At 23.8% G+C, this 21,308-nt stretch overlaps 1 protein-coding gene across 2 annotated transcripts in view; it reads right to left on the reverse strand.

Annotated features, from left to right (window-relative positions):
• The window catches only part of LOC112686301 (furin-like protease 2), a 136,925-nt gene extending 115,985 nt beyond the window's left edge, over window positions 1–20,940 (reverse strand). For both annotated transcript variants that reach the window (XM_025558516.1, XM_025558515.1), the window contains exons 1-2: window positions 20,630–20,940; window positions 19,366–19,542 (exon numbers count right to left, since the gene is read on the reverse strand). In XM_025558516.1, the coding sequence (XP_025414301.1) occupies window positions 19,366–19,527 (162 nt within the window). In that variant the 5' untranslated portion in view covers window positions 19,528–19,542; window positions 20,630–20,940. The remainder of the gene's footprint in view (window positions 1–19,365; window positions 19,543–20,629) is intronic.
• Between the last annotated feature and the right edge of the window lie 368 nt (window positions 20,941–21,308).

A 21,308-nucleotide genomic window follows, 5' to 3' on the forward strand; every position in this document is an offset into this window, starting at 1 on the left:
AAACATTCTTAAAATTGTTACTAACCTTACTCCATGATACATCTTTTCCACTAGGTAGTACATTCATTTTAATTAAAGTACTTTGACATAAACGATACGAACAAAACAACAATATAGACATAAAAAGGCATTTTCACATCAAAGGAGCAATGTTAAAAAACAATACCTACTCCTCTCTATATGACTTACATTCATCTTTTTTTTTTACGATAAAAATACTCCTTTGTTTTCTATTTTCTTTACCAACATTGGATCTTTGCAAAACCTGATTTCGATTAATTTTACAAATTGAATGTGTTAGAAGACTACTGACAAACAACCGCAATACTCCTTTTTTTTGTTTTTACTCATATTGTAATTAGTAATTACATAGCCATCATTATGGTCACAATATAGTTGAATATATAGTTAACAACACGAGAAACGCGATAGACATGTATGATTACAAGAACAGGAGATAGTCAGATAGTCATATGGTAATTTTATTGTTATGGTCCCGCACAATTACTATAAGCTAATCAATCCAGATAATGAAGTCTAGGTCATATTATAAAATGAGTACACCACACAACACACAAGCGTACACGCATAGATTTAAAGTTGAAAAATATTATGTACTAACAGCTATAAGCTATAACGACAAAAATATTCAGACCCATTTAAAATAAGCTATAGGGTGTTTTTCAAATGTTTCCTTCCTTTTGTTTTTCACCCATAATCGACCTTCATCTTATACGCGTGACTTGCAAAAATCACTATCTCCCGACCTTCTTAAAGCTGGTTTACATAATGAGAATAGGGAATAGTCATTACCAGACATATTTAATTTTTTTTTTTTCTCTTGATTCACGGATTCAAATTTTGCTCACCATTTTTACCACGACTGTTGTCTGGATTACAGTAGTTTATATCATGTTTATTATTTAAATAATATGTATTTAACAATTTGTTCAAAAAATAATTACTTTCATTTTGTACAATAAATATACATAGATATATACAAATTTATATTAAAAACATTACTACAATGACTTTAAACAGGATATTTATGACGTATAATGTAAATATATACTATATGTATCTATGGTTATAGGGTATAATTAAAAATATCTTGAAACCGGTTAGGATACGGATTAATTTTGAAACCAGAAATCAGAACGAAAAAACCTTCATGGTCAATGATGTAAATAACTATTCACTTTTAATTTCTAATGTATAAATTATTTTTAATGAAATATAATGCTTTTTTGTCACTTGTTTTCAAACAATATATTATGAGAATTAATTAATTTTTAACTTCAAATTTAATAATATTTAATTACAACTTATGAATTAATAACTATTCAGTTTTAAAAATATCATAAAGAAATAAAATAAAACAAGTTAGTAAAATATTAATGTTCGTAAATTAATACATAAATAAATAATTTATAGATAAAAAAAAATAAATAAAAGCTTAATCTGGAAAATTATTATATACGTAATGTACAACCAATTTCGAATTAAAAATTCATCATCAGGTACATACAAAGTCAATAAAACCGCGAATGATTATGAAAAAATTAAAGCAAGGAATACATTGATAAAAATTGTCGTTTTATTAATTAATAATTAATCATCGGTTTTTCCAAGCACTTATTTATTTTTATATAAAAACTGTTTATTTATATATTTAAAAATTAATTAATTTAACCATTTTTAAATACAAAAAAAATAATTATCTTATCAAATATTATAATATTATCTTAAGTTCAATATAATATGCTAGGATACTATGCTTAGTTAATTAAACATCACAGTTTATCATATTTATTTGTAAGGCATTAAAAAGTAAAAAAAGAATTAATTATTTTCAGTAATTTATAAACAACCATAATAAAATTTAATAAAGTATTCTTTGTTTCTTCTTAACTTTTAACCCATCCATACGGTAATCACAAATTCTCTTTATCATTTTTATCCTTTCAAATAAAACCTTTGTTTAGTCTTTTATTTAATGCACAACACGTACATCATCTGACCCGTACTCAGGTACTCCATCACTGATTTACCACATTATTGTAAAACCTAACTACAAAACTTCAGAATTATTCCCCATTACATAAATATCATGTGGTCACAACAATACTTTATGCTCTAAATCGTTTACACATTAATTTTCTTACATAATCCGTATTTTTCAGTTTTTAACATTATTGATTCATGTTTTAAATAGTTTGCTACCATCATAACATAACATGTAGGTAATTGAGAACTTAATACAAACAAATACTATTCAATTCTTAATAAATTTGGGATAAAAATAATATATAACGGCAAAAAGTTAAAATAATCATCACAATAAGTCTTAAACTAAAACTAAACATAATTTATTATTATTATTATTATTATTAACATTCATGGATTAATAACTAATAAATTTATTAATGAAAATAATAATTATTTATTTATTTATTATTTTTCATTATTTTTTCATCAATTTTACAATTTACAATTAATTTTTATAAAATAAAGGAATAAACATAAAATTATAATACTAAAAAAAATGTTAATTAATAAGTATTCATATAGATAAAAAAAATAACTGTAAAATAACTTTTTAAATGCAATACTTATCTAAGAGAATTTAGAGGTGATCAGTTAAATAGGATTTTCAATAAAAAGATGGTTGAACCGAAATACCATATACATGAAAGAAAAAATACTTGGATTAACTTAAATATTTTAATTAATTCAATAATCTAAACTACATTTAAACAATCTTTAACAAAATTAATTTCAAAATAGTTTTCAATTATAATAAATATTAAGTAAAATAATTGTGGAATAAAGTCATTAGTAAATACATATTGCACAGATAAAAATTATGATGATTCATATTTTTAGTCATTTTATTTTTATTCTTCTTTTCTTTCCGAATACCTATAAAACAGACATGCCATTAATGAGTTTCATCACGTCACTAAAACATTATACGTATCATTTTATGCCCAACGAAATTACACAATTCAGATAGCTGACGAAAAAAATCAAACTAAACAATTTCTCCTTGCTCTCAAAAACCACACTAACATTTCACCGGGAACTGAATAAACGCGGACCTTGGTTGCTACCTATAGCCCTGCACTCAACTAGAACACGAGAATTGGTTGTTCACAACACGTAATGGTGTACTTGTAACTTATGTAAAGACCTTGAGACTTACAATAAACTATAAACGAATATATATGTGCACTAAAATTATAAATTAATAATAATAATCAAAACTAAAATAATGGAAGATTTAAAATTAAGTCTAAATTACCCACCAATTAAGATACATATATAATTACTCTATATAAAACAACATACTTCATCCTTTATAAAAGTTAATTCTATACACTATTTTACTTAAATATGTAATAATATGTATGTACCTAATAAAATGTAATAGTCAATTAAATAATATAATTAGCTTTAACAAACCTTTGCCAATTAACACAATAAAATTGTATTTATACAAGTTTTAAAGAAAATATACGTAAATAAATTGTCTTAATATATATTATCCATTATAATAAATTATAATAATTGTAACTAAAAATATAAATATAATAAAACAACTATTTTAAGGTTCTAGTATTTATAGTAACTGTGAATATAAAATTAATTATTTTTAAGCTCTAAAAATAAACGTACAATTATACATGAAATCTGAAGTTGTGGACGAAAAGTTTGTTTAGAATTACTGACTTAACATGACTGTTAGAAAAACATCTTGATAACATTTTCTAATTGAATACTAAAATTAATATATTATACGCAATATAATAACTTATAACTATAAAATATAAGGACAAATTTCTAACACGTAAGTCAAAAATACATATAAAAGTAAATTAAATAAGAAGTTTTGCCAAATATCAATTATATATATTAAAATTAATAATTACATAACACTATTATATTTCATATATATAATAAAAATTATCTATTTAATAAATTTGTACTGCAACCACCAAATACAAATTAAAAAAAATGTATTTTATTCAAATGTACTAGAGATAAATTGGTTACAATTTTGGAAATAAACTGTAATTAGCTATATAAAATAAAAACATCACCTAAATTCTAGAGCTAAAATTAATAGTTTTTATAAATTTTGACATTTTAAGTTTATAACAAATATTAATTGTTAAATTAAAACTTATATTTATTTAACTACGTAAGATTTGAATAATTTTTTTTTTAACTAGGAATAATTAAGCCTCGAATAGATTTTTATTTTAATCTTATAAGATTATGATTTATATATAAATAAAATAAATAACTGACTCAACTTCTTTTTGAAAACACTATAAATGCATATTTCATATATAAGTTATAAACACTTTTGAATAAAAAATTGGATATTCTATTATTTTGGTTCTATATATTTAGAGCACAAATAAAATCAATTCGAAACTACTATACCAACAAAATAAATTCTTATATTTATTTATATTCATCAAATAATTATATAACTCTGAAACATAAGAGAAAATCATATTTAAGTCAGAATAACATAATCATAAAGGATCTTCCAGAATAACAACTGTTCCCAGACGTGCTCGCAAAAATGCGAAAATTTAGCAATAACATGAAGTCCCAAAACCACATAAAACATTAAGCATAAGATTCATAAATAGTTCTTGTTTCAAGAGTTCTAACGTAAATAAAAATTATGATTTCTTTGTACACGTGTAATACTTTATACTTTTAGCGCATTCAAATTTGTTTATCAACACACTATATTTCATAGAATTTAAGAATTAATTTTCATTGCAGAAAAAATAAACCAATCAATCTTAATTAAAACGAAAAAATAAACTAGAGATCATAAATCGTAATAAACAATAGTAAAAACTAATACTTACATATATATGTATATATACTAGGCACCCAGATGAGGGAGCATGACGTGGTATTTGCCCCTCCCTTGGAAAAAATTAATCGAACGATTAATAACAAGGTTTGCAATCAAATAACTGCGAAGACTTCAGTTTTTATTTGACAACGAAAGTGTGTACTTCAGTTGTTTGCTAAGAATACATTTTTTTTAATATACTTTTTGGTGTTCGATTTAATTATGCCTCCCCATAATAAAATTATTTATAAATACACAAGAGTAATTAATAATTTTTAGGACAACTTATTTTAATAAAATAAAAAAGTATAAAATAATTAAAATTAAAAATGATTGAAAAGTTAACAGTCGTGAAATAATATATAAATAAATATACAAATAGTTTATATACAGAAATAAATAAATAAATAAAAGCTCTGCGTAGAGTATTGTTATATTTGTGAAGAACGAACATTTTTTCGAAAGGTTCCGAATTATAAATTCATCATCAGGTATATAAAAAGTTAATAAAATTGCGACTGAATATGAAAAAAAGTTGAGTTACGATTTTATATCTTCATATTCAATCGCAATTTTATTAACTTTTTATATACTTGATGTTGCATTTTTAATTCGAAACCGGTCAAGTTGAATTTTATAAATATAACAATACTCCAGACTAAAATTTTATTCGTTTATTTATTTATTTTTACACACCAAATATTTGTTTATTTTTTTTATAAATTAAGCTATTTTACTGCTACGAAAACATACAAAATTAAAAATAAAACGATCAGGGTTTCACAAAAAAAAAACATTCTCCAAACGTAAAATATCACGAAATGTTATACAATATTATAATTTTACAAAAAAAAAAAAAATTTCGTTACGACTACCCAAATAAATCTTAAAATATTATAAAATACAAGAATAAAAACTGATAAAAAATAATAAATATTATTTTTTTATTTATTCATAAGAAATATATTCATGTCTATTGTGACCACAACATTTGATCTGCCTAATATTACGTTCGAATTCATTAGAATACATTAGTCGATGAAAACATTTTATCTGATTAACACAATTTCAAATAAAATAACAACAAAAAATTAAGATGGAAATATAATTTTGAAACAACTACAGAAATAATATTAATCATTTCAACGAATTGTTTACATCTATATTGATATACGATATTATATTTTATCGGAAATTCAACTTGATAGTAAGTAAAAACTCATTATTAAAGCATTTAATCCTAACACAAAGTTAATTTTAACAATTACAATTATTGAATCATTAATTACACACATCATTATTATAAAGACCAAACTACTTTGCACGGAATTCACAAATATAGCTGTATGATAAATTGATTTCAAGGAAGGCTAGTGCATATATATTAATGTGATAATAATGCTGTAATAACTGCAGGACTAGGGTAACAGGTTTACAAAGACACATTATAGTGGCTATTTATTATAACATCCGTTTGACTATAAATTTATTGTGATAACTCCTCGTTATCAGTGTACGACTAATCCAAATTTATCAGTAAAATTCATTTGATATAACGGAAACTTCCTAATTGTATACATAATCGAATTTAAAGTTTTAGAATAACTTTCGCTTGACCTTGGGCACAAGTTACGTAACATGAAAGCCAGAAAGATCTTATTTGAAGACGTTAATTGGTAAGAACAAATTTTTACCATACAACCCCTCACCTAAAACATTAATTTATACATTAAAACAAAATAATATTTTTTTATTGATTACCTTTTTTACTAGATGTTTTTTATATTAGTAACTAACAATAATTCCAAATTGTACTTTAAAAATACTTCTATCAGTTAAAAACAACAAAAAATTACAAAAATCAAAATTTAATAGTGTTTTCAAAAGATCAATAAAAACCTTACCTAACCATATAGTACAATTAAATAATAAAAATAATCAATTAATATTGGTTGATTTTATTACATTCTCAATTTAAAATTAAATTAAAACTATTTTATTGAACGTAAATTATATTCCATGAATTGATAAATAAAAAAAAATTTCTTACAATTAAAGAAAACAAAAAATTAAAACTAACATTATAATTAACCCCTATAACCCATTATAGTTTCACTAAAAATATAAAAAAAACCAATTTAAATGACTAGTAAAATCAATTATTGTATAAATATTTAAAAATGTATAAAAAAAAAGTATTTAAAATATAATTCAACTTATATATATTCATGAATATCGAATTGAGCTTTTTTTATTTAATGTATATTACAAAAACGTATTATTTTTAGGAAAAAAGAATAATTAATTTTAATTAAGAGATTTTTCGAAATAACAGTTGTATTGAAATTTAATTAGACATTCTAAATTACAATCAATTACAACCATCTATGAATATAAAATAACCGAAATATGGAATTACATAAATAGTGTTATTAACTTGACTTTAATTATTTAACAAATACATTGCATTAATCAAATATTTCTGACAATAATTATAGTTGAATTATAAATATATTTCAATTTAAAAGCAACGATAATTCAAACTAAGCTTTGCTAAATTTATCATATAATTTTCTAATTAAAATAATCATTTTATTTTTTCAATTCACAAGTAATTTTACATATTTACTATTTGATACGAATTGTATTAATAACTATGCGTAGTAATAATACATACATTACACATGTCAAGAGAATTACTCAAATATTATATAAATTATATGATACTAAACAGTGTTTGAACAAATTATCACGAGATATAGTTCGAGATATTGTAATGAATTACAATTAAAGTTTACGTATTTATATTATTAACAAGACAAAATTGACCGTTTTACTAAACAAGAGATTGAAATTAATTATCTTGATTATACGAAAATGTTTGAGTAAATGAGAGTATTGCAGTTCAAAATGTTCTCTAAAATTTACACATACACGCATTTAACATGAAGATTCTATAAACAAGTAATTAAAAACAATTTTTATTTAGTACTGAATTTTTTATTTATAAATTAAAAGTGTCAATAACAATAATCAATTAATTATTTTAACGTAAAACTTATAATAAAAAAAACGTGCGATCATTTCAGTAGGTTTATCTTCAATAAATGAATAGGTTGATTTATGTTAAAACTGACATATTTGTTAAATGATCCAAAGAGTAACGGAAAAAAAAAATATTGTTATGTTATACACATGTTTCTAACGTCATTAGAAGAATATTCACTTAGTAACTATGACTTGTAGTTTGAATAAAATAATTTATTTTATAAACTAAGTTACCGAATCCAAAATACGTTTCGGTCCGTTTTATTAATCAAAATTTGTTCCAGCCTAATATTCAAATCATATTCACACGTATTATTCAAGTCCTTAATAAAATTAAAATTAAAGTAGACAATATATAATATAAATACTATATGGATGTAGAGATAGTTTACAGTATATACCATCTATATATCCATATATTTAAATATTCTTCATGAACATGTATGGTATAATATAATATTTATATTTAGTCCGTTAAATTGAATTAAAACATATATAATTTGAACATTAAACAAATATAACAATTACATGAACTTATACTAAAAAAATTTAATTAAAATTAAAAATGATTAAATGGTTTATACTTGTAAATTAATATAAAAATAAATAAATACATTTTTGATTTACATATTATAATAAAACCTAAGTAATGAGAAAAATAATATTAGAAAGTTATGTAATTTATTAAAAAGTGAATAACTGCATAGATTATAATTAATATTTTTAATTAAATAAAGATAGATATTAGATTTAAGAAAACATTGTCAAATATTTTAAATAATTAAAATAATAGGTAAATACATAAAATAAATGACTAACATATTCTATAATGTATAATGACCATACACATATTAAGATATCATAATATGTCTATGATAATGACACATACAACCATGAACATTAGAATATTACTAAAATGTTCATGCATACAACTTACGTACTTACAAAAAAAAAACAAAAGATAACATTTTATTTTATCTGAGAATAAACCACAGATTATATAAAACTTTTTTGTATAATCTGTTATTAAACTAAGTAAATTGCAGAGTTGACCTGCCAATTGGATGTTGTCTATATCTACCTTAATTGTTCTTGAATAGAAAGAATGATACCTAACCTAGTCTACAGTGATTTACCTGTCCGTGTTATTAATCTCGTTTTATTATAAAATCTATGATATTTACTACAATATTAATCACAATAATACAAATACAATGACCAATATAAGTGTTGACCTTATGTTCACTCAGTTACTTTCTTACTTTATGCATAATTCTACAATAACTATAAAACGAATATCACTAATTGTCTTATAGAATATTACCTATAAATGACAAACCATGTTTTTCTTATACTTCGGACAAGCCTCAAACCCTCAAACCTTTCTGAAATTACTAAATTATAATAAAAAGATGATCTGTGAAATAATGGCATTTTACTAAATAGCGAGTGTGAATTTAATTTCGCTAATATTTTTAATTTATTTTTACGTATAAATAATGTAGATCATCGTTTCTCAACCTTTTTAGTATCGTGACCCCCAAAATAGGTATAAAATATGGCCAATCACTTCGCGATTCTCCCCTCCATCTATATTAGGTAAAAATTTGATTTGAATTTACATTTTGTAAATCAGCGATTTATTATTTTTGAGATACGCGACCCCATGTCAAGGTGTTCGCGACCCCCTGGTTGAGAAACGCTGATGTAGATGATCTGTTTGAGACCCAAATTAAATTAGTCTTAAAAGGTAGCAATAAAAATAGGTTATCAATTTTATTCACAAAGAAAGAGTAATTTCTGTTTAAACTACTAAAGATTCCTAACTAAATTAATCTAATTTATTTGAATACTATAGTTAATAAACCATTTATTAACAAAATAAAATACTAAAATTAGAAAACAATTAGTAACGATATTTAAGGTCTGATCTTCAAACTTTATATACTTTTATCACATAAGTAATTAATATCAACAACAAAAAAATAGCTCAATAAATTATAATAGTACATTTAATTACCGGTAATCTAATTGGTACCTAAGTGTACTAAAGTAATACTCATAAAAATCGTAAATACTATAAACAAATTTCAAATATTTTCTGTGTCGTCAATGATTATGGCAGCTTGAATTATAGGCACTACAACAATAAATAATATTTTTCATAAACAAATAACTTGAGTCTATAAGATTACACCAAAAGGGAAAGATTATTTAACTAAGTATACCTATTATGTTTGGTAGATTAGCAACTAATACAATCGTACAAAAGATTAACAAAAATACTCAAACGTTCAACATTAGTAAGTTGAATTCACCAAGTATTTGAGTTTGTTGGGCCCTTAAGGCCGGACTTTACCATTCGTTTTCGATATTATCAAAGGTAAAAACCTCACCAAGATACAAGCTATTTACTGAAACCAATATTAAATGGATATTATAACCACTATCATTAACAATAAAAACATGTTTTGGTAAAACAGAAATGTTACTGTAAACAACAAAATATTATGTAGTAGAAAGAGTAGTACCTACGATCAATGGAAGGTGCATTATAAATATTAATTTATCCCACCGTTTACAGTTTTTATCAGCTATCGTATGCGTCTTCATTGACCCATTATCAGAAAGTATGGTTCAGCCTAATTATGAACAACAGTGGACAATGAAATGGGTCATTAAAACGTCTTTATTGTAACTTAAAAGCTTCATACTACATATTTCTTAAAAATTATTATTTTATATTATATTAATGATAAGTACAATAAACCTACTCAAATAACTCAAACTATTCAATAATTCAAAAACTAGAAATCTATTGATATTATTAATTGATTTTAAACTCCGGAATTTTCGAAATTTAACTGCATAATAAATAAATAAGCAATCAAATAAACACTAACTAAATTTCAATTTATTCAGAATCTTGAAAAATATTGATTCCTATCACAACCTAAAAAAACAAGGCGATTTTTTTCATAACCCACACTTTCGTAGTCAAAATTAAATAAGCATACCTAATACGATTTTAATCATATTTTTACAATTGTTTTATTTATTAATTTTATTTTAATACGGGCCGCAGCCCAAAGTACATTTTTCAAGACGATATTATATTATAACTTAATAATTGAATTATTTTTGCTTTTGATTAAACGTGTTATTTTGTATTTTAGACAAAGGTATAATTATTTTTTTTAGGCTTTACAGAAATTAACATAAAATCAATAACCTGTATTTATGTTATAGCGAACTCTATGTGAAAACGCTATTTTATTGAAATTATATAATATAAATTTTAATTTTAAACATAATCAAATTTATAGCCAACAATCTCATCAAAAATTGTTGAAAAACATATAATACGGAAAAGAATAAAAAATGAATAAAAAAGAAAAATATAAATTATAAAAAGGCATTTGTGGCGCTATTAATATATTATTACTAATTATCATTATTATATCACAGATATATTTATAGTAAATTAAATGTACATGTAATATTTATAATACTTTTAAGGTATTTAATTTATAAAACATTAGAATATAAATATAACAATAAATTGTACTCCGTGTCTGTAGCATTATTTTATTAGTTAGGTACTTTTTTCTTTGTAGTTTTCAACTCATTGCAATCAGGGGCGTATTTAGAATTACTTCTATGGAAGGGGAAGCAACTCAAATTTTTTCTTCAATTCAGGCTCAACATTTACAAGTTAAATTTTAGGTAATTTTTAAATCAAGTGAATCCTTAATAATTGTATTTTTTTTTTTTTTTTTAATTTAATGCCGGATCTACTTAGAATCGACTTTTGTGTAGTTATATTTTAACACCTGTCTGTGTTTTGAAAGTTACGCTTGTATTTTATTTGATTTTTCACTAAGTATGGACCCGACAAAAAGCCTAATTCAATACTAACAGCAACGTGTAATTTGATTTCGTTATAAAATGATCCACATTAAAAAAAATTTGAAATGTGTATCTCTCACATATAATCAATTTCTTAAATATGGATTCACGGGGGGCGATCACCCCTTCGCCCTTCCTAAAATACAACCATGATTGCAATACAATACTTCCCTAATGCCGCCATCTTTCAATTGTTATCAAAATGTAAACAAACAAACATAGTCTCGTGATTGCAACGTAACACCTGAATGTTTTAGAATAAGATAACGCTAAGAGAGAGACTGCGATTGACAATTTAGGTAAGAATGAGAATGAAAAAAGAAAATTACAGACAAGAAGTTTTTTTATAATTTGAATTATACAATTTCTAACTACCTAATATATTTTTACTAAGTATAAAAATTAAAAACCTAACTTATTATCTGAAATCGGATGTATTTTTAATTTTTTTAGAGTAAATTTCTTAAACAAAACTTTTATAAGTGGGGTATTATTAGTCGCATATATTATACGTTTACCGTATAAAACGTTTTATAAGCGTATACTGGTATTACCAACCCTGATAATAACTAAATAGTTTAATTGTACATTTTTTAATTAATAATAGAAAATACTTTTACATCAAATCTAAATAGTTTATTCCAATGAAACACTACTATAATTATAAAAGCAATTTAGAATTGAATCTAGAACACGAATTACAAGTTGTTAACATTTTGAATATGTTGCCTGTTTCTAATTTGCAACAACAATTAAACTAATGCAATGACGATGAGATGGCGACGATGGTCTGGTTATATTTGGTCAGTGTCTTTCTTTGGCTCCTGCACACCAAACCAGACAGCACTAATGTAATTTGTTTTAAATTACTCGCGAATAAGAATCCCTTTTCCTTTTGCCAAGAAACAAATTATAACTCAACGATCAACGATGATCGGTACGCCATTAATCTCTGTCAAAAACCAACCGGCTCTCCAGGGAAAAAACCACTTTCCCGATTTTGAAAATTACTAACAATAATAATTTGACTAGCGATGCTGATTTGTGTCTATAACGAAATGTCAAAAGCAGTTCGATGACTATGTTTCATCCGACAAAAATTTAAGATGTACACCATTTCATCTACAACTATAATGACCAAAATCAACAAACTACTTAATTTTAATTTAGATCGGTTTTATATACTAATTTTATGCTCAAATAGAAAGTACGCATTTGATCAATATTTAAACGTATAATTATTTGCATACATTAACAATGAACGATATGATGTTTACTTAAACATTTTTGAAGTTAACAATATATTTTAAACTTGAAAGTTGAATGTTAATTTATTAACATATACTAAATTAATAACAAACCATCAAAATTCTTATATTCAAAAGATTAAAATGTAATATAATCATTATATCATTATTAATTATTTTATATGATATTAAGGAACTTAAGGAAAAAAAATTATTTATAAGCATAAAATAGCATGGATACAGACCCAAAATGTCAATTTCGACGAATTATATTATTTTATTTTAATTTTTAAAAAATTGTCTTAATTTATCAATTTAAAATTCTTGATAAATGAAGCATAATTATGAACGCATATAACACATAATAATCGCGCCAAATTGAATTCTATTTATACAGATTTCAAAAAAGCGTTTTATAAAGTAAACTATAAACTAGTTATTTTACAAACTGTTATCTAACTACAAATTTTTTGGTACTTATCGGTTATCGCGACTACCTAGCTACGAGACGTAACAAGACGTATTGAGTAGTGATTATTATTACTTATTGGTGTGGGGATTTATTTTAGATAAGTAACATGTGTAACATCACGTCTTATTTGCTATTTTCTAACACACTTGCTATGACCACTGTCATGTCATATTATATCATATCATCAAATATTTTAAGTTTTACAATGCAAATCTAGGATTTACCATCTAATAAAAAAGATGCTGCGTCTTTTTTCCAAAAATATGGTGTTTTACTTAAAATACGACTATTAGGTCTGACCACGAAACTAAGTTGTACTTTCAGAAACAAATATTTTGGAAATATAATATGAAATCGTGCTAAAAAAAAGTAAACATGCATGTTGGTAGTTAGTTTGTTGACTGTCGCATTTCACAAAAATCCATTTATCGGTATTTCAAATTGTATGTATGAACATTTTCCTCTTCGGATGAATTATTTATTATAATTATTTACTATTCCTAGTTTTTATAATAGTTTTTTTAGAATTTATTATTACCAAACTGTTATGGTAGTCGTGTTGACCGATAAATACTAATTTTTTAAATTGTTGTGTTAAAAATTAAATATGGCTATTTCAAGATATTCGTATAATTTTCAGTGCGTCAGTTATTTCCGCCAAAACGGAAATGTTCGATTTTTGTCTCCACCAAATTTATTTCTACATAACTGTCTAAATTATAGTTTAAGAACCATTTAAAGTTACCCAAGGGCCACCACAGAGGGGCGGTTCTTATTGACCCTCAAAAAATTGTTTGACTTAATTTTCAGATTCATATTTTTGAACTTTAATTGAATTTTATAATTAAATTTGTATATATATAAAGTCAAATATTTTTTATAATTTTAATAAATTAACTATTATTTAATATTTCAAATAATTGTTGCATACTTTTTTTAAAAACGTCATTCTTGAAATTTTTTAATTTTTATATTCTTCTATTACGTTTGTTGTATTTATTAATCGTTTTTTTATATTACATCTTATATAATAATTAAAATAAATTATAATATATTCAATAAATACGTATATTCATCAGTGAATAATATTCACGATTCACACTGATATGTTGTCACAGTACTGACATATTCGATCACAGAACTCCAATCCCGATAACACAAACACTAACTACACATGATATAAGTTATAACTTATAATATTATATAGTTCGGTTTATTTTTATTTATAATGCGTGGAAATTATTGAACGTAAAATCAATTATATCTTATACGAGTATATCTTCAATATAAAATGATGGCTTATCCCGAATATCGATAATTATCGATAATCGATAGAACTGTAGATAAACAAGAGATTCTTAAACGCCATCACAATAATACAAGTAAAAATAGATTTGGCTAAAACGATGATCGCCCAATTTTCAAACATCCCAGCTACGGTTTACAAATTGTAGTTTAAGAAGTATTATAATTTATAATATTATATTATTATATGATTTATTAAATGGTTATACTGATTCCCTTGAATTACTATCTATAATTAATTTTAATACACCCAATCCCTGTTTAAGAAAATCTAAGTTATTTTACTTCCATTTTATAAAAAGAATTATAGTTCCCCATCATCGTTTTTTTCCTATAATTTAATCATTAGCTAAACTTTATACTAATAATATAGATTGTTTTTCATGACACAAATTTTAAAATAAAATGGATATTCAACATTGAATTTAGTTGTTATTTAAAATGTATACTATTACTAAATTAAAATTATGAAATATGTTTATTTATTATTTTATTGCATTCGTATTTTATTATTTATTTTCAGTCACAAAATACTATAACTTAGTATTATTTTTCTTGAGGTTTTAACTGTACTTATCATAAGGTTTTAATTAGGTTTTAATTATTTAAAATATTAATCCATTTACAATAAATAAAAAGAGTTTAATAGTTTGAAATATATCTAATACCAATATTCACCAAAGTAAAATAATAATAATTTGATTTTTGTAATTCTGAAACTATTAATGGATATAAATTATTTAAACTTTTAAGTATTTAAAACATTTATATAGGAAATAAGAAATATAAATTATATTATTTAAATTTCACCTTTATAAATCTATATATTATATTAAATACAAATATTATTTATATAATGGAAACATGTCAATACCTTTTTTCTAAGGTGAAAATTAAAATCTTAATATAACATCAACAGAGAACGTATGGTATATATAATGGCAAAATTATCATAGGGAAAAATTAAGCAGTATCCCAGGACCTCGGGGTCATTGAAAATTTCTGAGACTACAGACTACGGTTAAGTGCAAGAGGCACAGCTTCCAAACTTATTGTTTATTTGTTTATTGACTCTTCTTAAAACAAATATTTTTAAAAAATAGCATCAATGAATAATCGGCTTATAAATAATGAAAGGCACATTAAATATAATTCACAGGCATTTATATATAATCCACAATATAAGATTAACATTGTACCTTTGTTTGCCATTTTATATTCTAAACTTACATATATTCTTTTGTTTCAACACTTTTATTTCATTTTTTTATTTTTACTCTAAGCGAATATCAGATAATTTAATTAATTATTACAGATATGTAACTATTTAATCTCAAACTCAATAAAATACAACGTATTATGTTCATATAACCCAATAATGCAACGTCTGATGAATTTTCTGTGTCATTAAGGCAAACTGTTCGACAGGCAAGTCCACTTTGTATTTTTTTTTTTAATAAAAGTTATTTTCTCCTACTTTCCTTGAAATATTTAACAATATTGATATATTTAACAGTAAATTCCTAAACCATACGAAGTAATTTAGTTACAATCGGTAATAAAGTGGAATAATAATTCACACAATATGCAATATTAGTTTTATAGTAATAAACTCGATATCCTTTTTATTTTGTATGTCTATTAATTATCTATTGATTATTTTCATTTATTGTTTCATAATAATTAAAAAACCAATATGAAGCGTATACTTTGAATTTTCATAAAAAGATAATATTAATTAGGGAACCTAGTGTGCTTACTGCACCGGGGTTCTTTCCTATGTAGCTGCGTCTCTGAGTGTATCCTGCATATATAATATAATAAATAATAAAACATAATAAAAAAATAAAAATGTTTGATTTTATATAAAAAAAATATTTGCAGTTACTATAAATATCTTATACTTAGTAAGGCATTATAAAGGAAAAATTAAAAAAAGATATATGTTATATATATTTTTTTTATTGATTTTTAGAAATTTATTTCAAAAATATAAGTCAATTATAATAATTTAAATGATTAAGGATTAAGATTTACGTTTAGAAACTAATAAAAAAGTTATATTTAGTATAGATAAAAATTAAAATAATAGTTTTTGTTTTCAAGGAAATTAAGTTATTTCTCTAACATTTAATAATACTCTCAAAGGAAAATAATTGAGTAATAAGAATAAAAAATAGCATACAAGGGAAAACAGAATTGTGTCTTATTAGATACTGGTGACAAACATTTTCAAGTATGAAAAATATTCGTTTCTAATATAATATGATTTTTGTTTAAACTTTAAAACTACAATTTATAACTCAAACATTAAATATTATATTAATATTAAAGAAAACGTCTTTGATAATTATAAAATCGTGCCATGTGATGAAATTAATTATAAGCAACTGAATAATTTTTATTATATTTTTCGTAAATTTAAAACTAGTTTTTATTCTATAAATGGAATTCGAAGAGCCCTAAAATCGTATTTTTTTTTTTTATTTTCATTAAATTTGAGATTTGTTCTAATAACTTTTTAGAATTCAATTTTAACACAGTATCATATAAGTACATACATTTATATCATGTTCATATCAATTTATTATAGCATAGAAAACGCCCTAAAAATAAACATACATCGCTTCAGAAAATATGATGTCGTTGTGCTGACATCGTTTTACAAATCGAAATGTCAAAACACCTGGATCATTTTATGATTGTGAAGTGACCGACCCCCCTCTCAATTATTCTTATGAATCTTTAAATGATTAACCTACTTGACAGACATATCTAAATAAGAGCTAACCAGATGATAGTAGGGGAGACCTGCGACCTACGTCTCCCGACGTAGTAGTACTCTACATGCAATAACCGCTAAATAATTATAATGTATCAGACATGATCAGAGAAAGTAAAAAATTCTTCCACCATAAACATATGACCATCAAGGAACACGATAGTTACGTGAAATAAAAAATAAGGGGGGAAAAGCCATACGCGTCATTTAGACTACACAAATTCATGATAACCGGTTTGATTATACATTTTACTAATATTTATTATTACATTAATAAGAAATAACCGTTATGCAATTTAATTCTATAATAATATAAAGTCACTGTTTTAATGGGTCATAATCAAAGAAATCAAAAGTAAAAATTATAAAAAAATTTTCAGAGTTTGGGTATTTGGATCGAGAAATTTGGTATTTTCTTACCTTGTTCAGATAACCTAACTAATCAACCTATTTTAAGAGTTATTGCGATATATTCTCATTTTAAATTTTATATTATAAGTACAGCCAAAAAAATAATTTTTGAAATTTATTGATGAATATAATAATTACTAATTACTATTCTATAATTATACTGCTGATCTGCAATAACTAAAATTTTAAAAGCAATATAGCTAATTCTAGTACGTAATCAAGATAAATTTATCTAATTTATTCATAAAAAGTAAATTAATACATAATAAGTATTTAAATTTTGAGTTCTGAGCATCTTAGTCCTAAACAATACCTATGATATGTTTTATCACAAAACACGAGTAACATCAACAAGTTATCAATAATGATTTTAAATGTTATAAATGACCTAACAACTAACTGGTATAATATATATTGACTCAATGTATGCTCAATGTTCTTAGGTTTTATATTTACTAAAATTAGATAGTATCAAGATGACTAAGTAAAAGGAAACTCTTATATTTATTTCAATATAAGATACAATTGTATTTTATTGAATTAAAATCAATAACACATCGCTAAATAAAATTCTCATTTAAAAAAATACTAAAAAATTAGGTCCTAACAATTTTAATTACCAATTTATTTGTTTGAAATATTTGAATTTTTTTTTTTAATTAGTAATTACAATAATAGTAATTATTATAAACACAATTCATACCTAGTTTATAATTGTATATAAAAAGTATTTTTAGACATACTATTAAATAATTTACTAATAAAGAAGCAAATTTAATTAGAAACATCAATAATCAGATATTTAAAAAATTAAAGACTGTATTACAACTAATAACTATATAACATCAAAATGACCACAAAAATTACATTTAAAGACAAAAAAATTAGAACTGAAACAAAATATTTTATGGGCATTGTAATACTCAATAAAAAGTCTTATAAATTATACATATAACTTAAATTTCATACAAATAATTTAATTCATATCATATAATCTCAAATAAAATATGTCCAAGAGATTAAAAACTGATTAAAAATTAACCATTTCTCATTCAAAAATTGTAATTGAAAGTTTGAATAGTAAATAAATCTTTTATTCCTTTTACACCTATTTAAAGAATAGAGTAAAAATAATTATCTATAAACCATAACATCAACCTAGTTGTAACAAGAATTAAGTCATTAGTAATGATTAGTTATGGACTCTACTCATATTCAAGTAATATATCTATTGTAGATATTTGAACAAGAAAACTAAATGCTATTAAGCGCATTGTAGTACTTAGTTATGAAAAATTGAATTTACCTGTCCTATGTTATTGAATCCATGTTTAGCTGCAATTTGTTCAGCCTGATCAGAGCCTTTTGGTATGTGTACAGCAAATTGGTTCATATAAATTGGACGTTGACGCTGTCCCACGCACAAAGTGACAATGCTTAGACACAACAGGCCAAACCATGGTCTCATTGTACGTATCCGTTCCTAAAAATAGACATAAAATCCAAGCCTAATATTATATTATTATATTGTATAACATTATTTACTAATCAATAATCAGGAAAACTTAAATCATATAAAATTAAAAATTTTTATTTGGGTCACATAAAAAAAAAACATATACATTTTAATGAAATGTTTAAAAATTAACAAAAATTATTTTTAATAACTATGATTTAACTGTTTTTATATGCTTCTAAATATTAAAATATGACAAAAATTAAAATTTTTAATTCCTACACTACTACTACTTTCTCTTCAGTATTTACCTAAATACACAAAATTCAAATATTTCAACAAAATCACATAATATTTTTGTGTTAAAATTTAAAAAAAAATCTTTTTTTCTCGCGCAAATTATAAAAAAATATTAAAATACAAATTTAACAGTTCTAAAAACTTTAGTTTAATGTGGAAGTTAAAATGAATGAGGTATTTTTTAATTCATAGTAAAATATAATAATAAATTGCATTAAGAATAGTTCTTAGTGTAATTATTTAATATTACCTACTCTATTTATTACTAGATCTATTTAATAGATCTTCGTATAATCCTCGTAAAACAGTTGACAGTATCTACTATACAAGTAGGTATATTCATAAATATTTTCTAAATTTATTTTGCGTTAAGGATTAAAAAATTGAAAATATTAACTTTTTTTTTCTCCAACCTGTCAATGAAAATACTATTAGGTACCATAAATTTTACATTTTTCAATTATTTGCTGTGTGGGTACCAACTACTACCAATATAAGAAACTATAATTCATCTTTAAATCATATCTATAATAAAGTAATTCATAACACTATAAACCAAGAAAATATTATATTAGAAATGCTCAACTACACAGATGTCAAATAAACTTACTGATACCAAAAAAGCCAAATCAAGGTAGCATTTCTATCAATCTTAAAAATGTTGGATAACCTTTTTTTGAGAAAGCTTAGTCATATAAAACAAATAAAAAATTATGAATTTACCCTCATTTAAAATTAAAAAAAAAAAAACACAATAATATAAGTAAAAATCCAAGATTGTATAGACCCAAACTATACAAAAACCTATACATACGTTTGTTTGTGAATTTAAAACGAATGCGTTTTAGTGCACTTTACAAAATCCCACTGAACATTATTATGTTTAAATGTTTTTCTAAAACTTTTCTGAGAAGGACTAAATATCGAACGGTTAACTGATAAATACGTTAAATTATAAAAAACAATAATACCGTAAAATTAATATTAACATTAAAACAGAAGAAAGCGATAGTCTAATTTTAATACGAAGTTAGTTGAAAGTAATAAACTATGAAATAATTAAGTAGAATCGAGTAACAACCGAAGGACAAGCACGACGACCGAGGATCAACTGACTGACGGCAAATTGCAACTCGTTTGATAAAAAGAATTGCGAAGTGATAGTGCCGCACGTTTCCAACGATCATATGGGTCAACAGTGCTGCCAGTGTACGACATTTTAATGATAACTATTGTACACCCTATACCAGAGGCGGCCAAACTTTTTTCGGCCAAGATCTACTAAAAATATACTTCACCTTTGAAGATCGACTTTCTTGGAAAATTTTTTTGTAAACCAGAATAAAAGATAAAAACTATACAGATGAATTTTATCGAAAATTTGTTCATAACCATCACGATTAATTTTCGTGCACGTGGCCTAAAAATAAATTCTAACATGATCGACTCAAATCGTCCGCGATCGACCGTTTGGTCGCCCCTGCCCTATACCA

The sequence above is a fragment of the Sipha flava genome, unplaced genomic scaffold (genome assembly GCF_003268045.1).
Source record: "Sipha flava isolate LNK unplaced genomic scaffold, YSA_version1 303_pilon_pilon, whole genome shotgun sequence".
In the NCBI taxonomy this organism is placed as follows: Eukaryota; Metazoa; Arthropoda; class Insecta; order Hemiptera; family Aphididae; genus Sipha; species Sipha flava.